We start from the raw sequence: 7766 nt of genomic DNA on the forward strand, positions 1-7766 counted from the left end.
ACATTTGTTTTCCATCATGGTGGAAAGTTTATGAATGATGAAGGTGGATCAAAAATTTATGAACCAGACAATACAAAAGTGTTAGCGGGAGTTGAAGGGGATAGGCTAGATGTTTTCTTTGTAAAGGGATATTATAAGGAGTTAGGATATTGAGAGGTGGACGGTTGTTGCTGGAAAGTACCCGGAATGGCGCTTGAAGTTGGGTTGAGGAAGTTAGAAGTAGATGCTGATTTGTTGGAAATGGTGAAGGATTGTAGAAGGAATCACAATTCGATCAACATTTATTTTGTGCATAGAGTCTCAGAGCCACACATGGTGGAGTGTATGAGTGAGGATGATGATGAGTTAGTTATATTAGAGAACCAGAGCACCTGTAAACCCAAGGCCACAAATACTTCCCAGTTGAATAAGAGATACTGTTTAAGGCCCAAATCACAGCCACTATCCCAACCCAAACCACAGCCCATGTCTATGCCCAACAATACACCACCACAGCCAAAATCCCAGCCCAAATCACAATCCATGTGTCAGCCCAAATCCCAACCCAAATCACAGCCTGAATCACAATTTGTTCTTCACAACCAGCCCCTGAAATCCTCTTCTCAGCCATCAAGGTCATCTACCCAACCCTTAAAAGTTCAGTCCCAACTATTGAAGACTCACAGCCAACCCTCAAGATCTCAGCCTTTCAAGAAACATGTTGTTGGAGAAAAAAAGAAAGAACCAGTAAAAAAAACCAATGTGACAAGGAGTGGTAGAGTTGTTACCCCAGCTCCACTTCAGGAGGATAGTGACTCTCATGATTCGTACGAGAGTACTGAAGATAGTCTGTATAAGCCTCCAAAGATCTTGGGAGATGAATATGAGAGTTCTGGTGATAGTGATAGTGATAGTGGGGTTGTTGCAGGCAAGAAATCAGGTTCAAAGAAATATGGAAACAAGGAGAAGTCTAGGCCTGCGTCTCAGAAGACTACTGAAAAGGCAATTGATACGGATGACTCTAGTTATGAGGATATTGAAGATGATGAGATATCGGATTCAGGTGACATGCAATTTACTTTGTTATATTATTTATAGTGTTGTGTTAGAAACTTTATTTATGAAAATGTATTTATAAAACTCTATACTGGTGTGTTGTGTTACTTTGTAAATACTGTTTGTTATCAATTTTTCAGGATCAGAAAGAGGTGCAGATTCTAAGAGTGAATCTGATTGTGGATCCTGGCACTCAGAGGATATGAATCAAGCATTGGATTCTGATGAGGAAGACTGTGCATTTTATCCACCATATAACGAGAAAGCCAGGTTTGGAGAGCTGAAGCTTGAGGTAGGTATGATCTTCAAGACAAAGCATGAGTTTATGAATGCCACTAGGGACTACACTATACAGTGGAGTAGGAATATTGTTTTCAAGAAGAATGATAATGTGCGGGTTAGGGCTGTTTGTAGGGGAGAAAATTGTCCTTGGGTAGTGTATTGTGCTTTGAAAAAGTCCGATATGTCTTGGCAGATTAAGACTTTAGTGGATAAGCATACATGTCCTAAAAGCAGGAGTAATAGGGCTGCTACTCAGGAGTGGACTTTGAAGAAGCTTATTCCTAAACTAAGAAAACACCCGACAATGAAGCACAAAGAGGTGTATGAATGGTTTATGAGAAAATGTAGCATACGGCTGAACAGTACATGTATCACTAGGGCATTAAGGAAAGCTAGGAAGGTTGTTGAGGGAGATGAGATTGCACAATATGGTCTGATTTGGGATTATGCCCATCAACTGTATACCACTAACCCAGGTTCAACAATTCAGGTTGGAGTGATTCCGATGCCTGAGAGTCCCCCACAGTTTCAGAGATTCTATGTGTGCCTCGACGCTTGTAAGAAAGGGTTTAAGGCCGGGTGTAGACCGTTGATCGGATTGGATGGGGCATTTTTGAAGAATCTACATGGGGGACAAATTTTGACTGCATGTGGGCAGGATGCCAATAATCACGTTTACGTGATTGCTTATGCAATTGTGGGAGTTGAGAACAAAGACAACTGGAGTTGGTTCTTGGAACTTCTCCACAATGACCTCGGTGACACACAGCATGGTTGGGCATTTATCTTAGACATGCAAAAGGTGAGGACTATTTTGATTTACGAAAAGATTTTTAAGGACTAAATTGATTTAATGATGATCATCTAAGGACTATTTTAACTCATTATCTTTTCGAGCTTTGATGTTTATACAGGGGCTAATTCCAGCTGTGAAAGAAGTCATGCCAAATGCTCACCACAGATTCTGTGTTTGGCATCTATGGAGAAATTTTTCAAAGCAATGGGGCAGCATTGAATTGAAGGATATGGTATGGGAATGCGCTAGATCAAGAACCGTGTCAGAATTTGAAAGAAACATGAGCAAGGTAAAAAAGATTAGTGAGCCAGCTTGGGCATACCTTGATAAATGGCCAAAAGAAGCATGGACGAAGGCACACTTCAGAGAGGAGCCGAAGATGGACACAATATGCAACAACGCGTGTGAGTCGTTCAACGCAAAAATAAAGCATTACAGGGCAAAGCCCATCTTGACACTAGCTGAAGAAGTCAGGAGGATCATCATGAAGAGCATGATAGAGAATAGGCGAAAGTTATTGCACTATCAGGGAATTCTGACTCCTGTTCAACAAAGCCGGTTAGAGGCAATGACAAAGCTGTCAAGAAATTGGTTTCCTCAATGGTCGGGTGATGACAAGGAGGTGTTGTATGAAGTGCAAGGCTGGCCAACGAATATGGTGGTGGATTTGGGAAGTCGTACCTGTACATGTAGATTCTGGCAGCTGACAGGTATAAAGAATGCTCACCATAGCTCCTGAATTTAATATCCTGAAATATTATGTATGAAAATGTGTTTCTTTACTATTTAGCCGGACAGTTAGTGAATTTAGTGAATTTGGCTGATTGTGCATTTAGTGAATTTGGCTGAGCTGTTAGTGAATTCTGTTAGGTTTGTAAATTTGTGCATTTAGTGAATTTGGCTGATTGTGCATTTAGTGAATTTGGCTGAGCTATTAGTGAATTCTGTTAGGTTTGTAAATTTGTGCATTTAGTGAATTTGGCTGAGCTGTTAGTGAATTCTGTTAGGTTTGTAAATTTGTGCATTTAGTGAATTTGGCTGATTGTGCATTTAGTGAATCTGGATGAGCTGTTAGTGAATTCTGTTAGGTTTGTAAATTTGTGCATTTAGTGAATTTATGCTGTTGTGCTAATGTCGTATTATGCAAAGGTATGCCCTGCATGCATGCCATCGCTGCAATTCAAGACAAGAATGACAAGAGACCTGAGGAGTATTGCCACGATTGGTTAACGATGGATGCGTATAGAAGAACATATTGCTTCAATGTGAATCCAATAAAGGGGCAAGATCTATGGGAAAAAACAGGGTCGCCAGCACCGGTTCCGCCTCCAGTCAAGATCAAGCCGGGTAGGCCCACATTGAACAGGAGAAAGGACAAAGATGAACAACCTGTTAGTTCAAAGACACGGATGAAAAGAAAGTATAACCTAATACGGTGCCTGTATTGTGGTGAAGTTGGGCACAACAGAAGAACGTGCAAAGTGAAGAAACAAGAGGAAGCTTCTGAACAAGCAAGGCTTATGCAACTTCAGCTTGCAGTAGTTGCTGCCCCTGCTAATGCTAATGATAAACATGCACCCAATGGAACTCCGATTGATCCTGTTACCCAAGATCCTACCAATCCACCAGTAGCAACTTCAAATGCACCAACTGAGATGATCATTGACCAATCAGAAGGAGTTCCAGTTACACAAGAATCTCAACCTTTATCTGTTTTCAGCCAGGTATAATACTTTATGTTTAATCTATCTTTTATTATAAATTATAATGTTCCATAATGTGAAAATGATTACTCAATTTGACTTTATCCTTCATGATGATAAAATGCAGGATAAAGTTAGAGCAAGGCCTCCAAAGCTTCATGTTAAAAAAGGAAAAACAACAATCCCAGCCTCACCACAACCGGCTGCAGCTACAACAATTCCAATTTCAGCTGAAACAATCAAGGGCACCAGTTCTGCTACTGCGAAGAAACTTGCTAGTTTCATGACTTTTGTACCAACTCCCGGATTCAAACACCCGAAAAAGAAAGACAACGATGTTTGAGTTGTATTGTTCATTAAGGGCTAAATTATGTATTTTGTAAAGGGCTGCTACTTTAGAATCTTTATGCATTAGACATATTGAAGTACTTGTTCATATTTTGGTATAGCCCAAAATTAAGTAACTTATGTTTGATATTATGAAGACTTCATTAATAGGTTTGGTATTATTGTGAAGACTATATTAGCATGCTTATATGGACATGCAAATGCTTTGATTTTAATACATCTGGTTAGACTTAATTTATCTTATGCAAAAATGTTTAGACTTATTTTTTATTCATCTGTTTTTAGAATTGTGTAAAAATTTGTTAAGCTAATGTCAAAATATGCAGGTTGCATGATTGTTAATGGATATTCAAAAATATTCAAATTGATTTATTACATTTCACCAATAATCTTAACAAGATACAACAAAACAACATCACCAATGCTTTTACAACTTTTTCACTTTCCCACTGATTTGACACAAAATGCTCCAACCACTAACATAAGCATTATTACTAGGACAAACATGAAAAAAAACAACATCTTCACTACTCTGACTTCAGCTTCCAAACTACCCATTCTCCAACCTAGTTTCACTTTCCAATCTTCATAATCACTTTCAACTTCAAACTCTGCTTCTGCCCCACCATTTGCAACTTCAAAAGCATCATATTCATTATCATCTACCCAACTAAAGTAGTTACAATGGCTGCCTTTCTGCACATGTAAAGTGATAAATTTGAATCTCATATCAATGGTGAAAGAGGGGTTCAAGAAACTATGGTTCACCTAAATTTAATCTCACCCCATATCTTGGACAAGTGTGAAATAACCTTCCTGGGTTTTCTGGTGTTGAGGATTTCTTGATCACAGTTTTCAGCCCACAGAAACAAGTTCTGTCCATCTTCATCCTCCTTTTTCGCATGGACGAGCTAGAGCCGAAGCTACCAACCGATCGCGGTGATAACCCAGCACTTCGACCTCCACCGGCGCTTTGCATTCGAGCTTCTAAACCTGGGTGATGTCTTTGCACCACTGCAACACCACTCCTTAATGTTTCCGTTCAATTTGGGGGTTAGGGTTTATAAAATGGGAATAGGGATTAATTTGACATAATAAGTAGAACATATCTTGTCAGCTTCCAACTGGGTACACACCTATTAACACACATGTCACTTAACGGTCCACCTATACTGCCGTTAACGGAATCTTTGAGTCCACTAACAGAAGGATAAACGTGATTGATGTCTAATCTTTCGAGGATTAATTTGATTAAAAATTTCTTTCGGGGACAAAATTGACGATCGTGCAATCTTTCGGGGACCAATTTGAACATTAACCCGATATAATAATTACATATTCTAAATTCGGTTCTTACATCTGCACGTCTCCGCACCATGCTTTGATTTTTTTTAATGACTAAATAGAAAAAAAAAAAGACAAAATTAAATTAATTGGCTAAGTTCATATCTAAATTTATTAGATGTTAAAGCTCACTCTATGGTGGGCTCCAATTGGAGTGAATGTTTGCGCCAGAAACAGCTGTTTTAGCTATACAATCTGTAACACTATTTGTATTCCTCTGAATTAAAAGAATAGAGACTCTCCAATTCCAATTCAATACCTCCTGTATATGCTTTGCCAAATCCCATTCCGGAATATCCTTACCAAGCATTCTTTGGTTTATCAAAAAAAGAGCTTCTAAACAGTCTGTTTCACAAATAACCTCACGAAAATCCACTCTCCCAAACAAGAAGTAAACCTCTTCAAATTGCATACATTTCAGCAAAAAGAACACTACACACTTCGACTTTCCCAGTGCAACCTTTCAACCAATATCCATCAGGATTGCGAATGATACAACCAAAACCAATATAGCCAAAAGGAGCAAAACAACTAGCATCACAATTCAATTTAATAGAATGAACTGGAGGTGGAACCCAATGCAAACAAAGCGAAGGAAGAGACAAAGATTGATGCATAGCAAAAATAATGTGAAACTCCCTTACTGAACTACGAATCAAACTCACCACTTTACTAGCACTCCAAGAATCATCTATATTAAATAAGGCATGATTCCTGCTTCTCCAAATTCACCAGATGGTCGAAAAGAAAAAGAAAAACATCTCCACTCCTTACACCTCTGTAGAGCTAATCACGTAAATCCGAGTTATCTGAATACAGGACTAAAAGGTTCCAGACCTCCTTGGCACTAAGGCACCCCCGAAGACAATGAAGAATGGATTCAGAACCATTCTGACACCGATGACAGGTGCTAGATAAAGCTAAGCCACGACTCACACGAAACTCTGCCGTAGGAATATGCAGTCGCCATACCCACAACCAATTATCATGCTCATCATTCCGATCAAATTTTTTTTGGCTAGCCAACTGTACCCACTCCTAGCTGAGTAGAGTCTAGAAGATGCCACACCCCACGACCAACCCGAACTCTCTCCAGCATTCAAATCCGGATTATAAGCATTCAAACGCTGTTTGACATCTTCTGGAATGATAGAGAAAATATCATGGAGATTCCATTGACTATCTTTCCAAACGTCTCTAATAGTTAAATCAGAGTCAGATATATGTACAAAAGGGACATCTTGAGCAATTGGGCCCTCAATACTCCAATTGTCAAACCAAAAAGATTGATCAAGTGACCCAACGCACCAAGAGAAGGCATCCTTAAGAGCACCAAAAGCCTTTGAGATACTCTTCCAAACATGAGAAGCGTTGCAAGGGACAGGGCCATCTAAAACTCCCTCATTCCTCAGGTACTTTGCCCTCAATAGAGCAACCCAAGGCTTGTCCTGACAATGAAAAAGTTGCCAAACCAATTTACCAAGTAAAGATATACTAACACACGCAGGATCTCTAATACCGAGGCCACCAAATTTCTTTGGAGTGATCACGGTCCTCCAATTAACAAGAGAAAGACCTCTACCATCAACTTGACTCTTCCAAAGGAACTATCTCATCATAGAAGACAATTTATCGCAAACCCAATTTGGAAAAAAAGAGACCTGCATATGATAGGTAGGAATGGATGCTGCAACAGAATTGATCAGGTAAAGTCTCCCTGCTTTATTTAGAAGCCTTCTTTTCCAGTTAGCTAATCTTCCTCTCACCTTTTCAATCACCGAATGAAAAGAAGTCCTACTGGTACGAGAATGATTAAAGTTAACTCCAAGATATCTTCCTAAGTCCAAAGCAAAACGTATTGAAGAAATACTAGTAAAAATATCTCTTCTACTAGCAGTCACATTTTTAGAACAAAAAGCTTTAGACTTTTCAAGATTCACTTTCATGCTAGATGCATTGCAAAAAATGTTAAGAGAATGCATGACCATTTGGACTTGACTCTTTGTAGCCTGACAGAAAAGTAAGAGATCATCCGCAAACATCAAATGAGAAAATTTTGGGCGACCCCTAGTAATAGAAACTGGTTTCCATACACCCTCGACCACCTTATGAGATATATAGCAAGCAAGTCTTTCCATACAAAGCACAAATAAGTAAGGAGACATTGGATCGCCCTATCTAAGTCCCCTTCTAGGAGCAAAACTATCCAATCTATTCCCATTCCACATAATAGAAAGAGATGATACACGAACACAATT

The 7766-nt window shown here is 39.2% G+C and overlaps 1 protein-coding gene across 1 annotated transcript; it reads left to right on the forward strand.

The window, feature by feature from the left end:
- The first annotated feature begins 2148 nt into the window (after positions 1–2148).
- LOC127747599 (uncharacterized) lies at positions 2149–4159 on the forward strand. The gene is made up of 3 exons (XM_052261663.1): positions 2149–2823; positions 3263–3837; positions 3944–4159. Exons 1-3 carry the CDS (start codon positions 2220–2222, stop codon positions 4157–4159), a joined length of 1395 nt encoding a protein of 464 aa, XP_052117623.1. The 5' UTR covers positions 2149–2219.
- Positions 4160–7766: the final 3607 nt, after the last annotated feature.

This window comes from Arachis duranensis, chromosome 5, assembly GCF_000817695.3.
Source record: "Arachis duranensis cultivar V14167 chromosome 5, aradu.V14167.gnm2.J7QH, whole genome shotgun sequence".
NCBI classification, from domain to species: Eukaryota; Viridiplantae; Streptophyta; class Magnoliopsida; order Fabales; family Fabaceae; genus Arachis; species Arachis duranensis.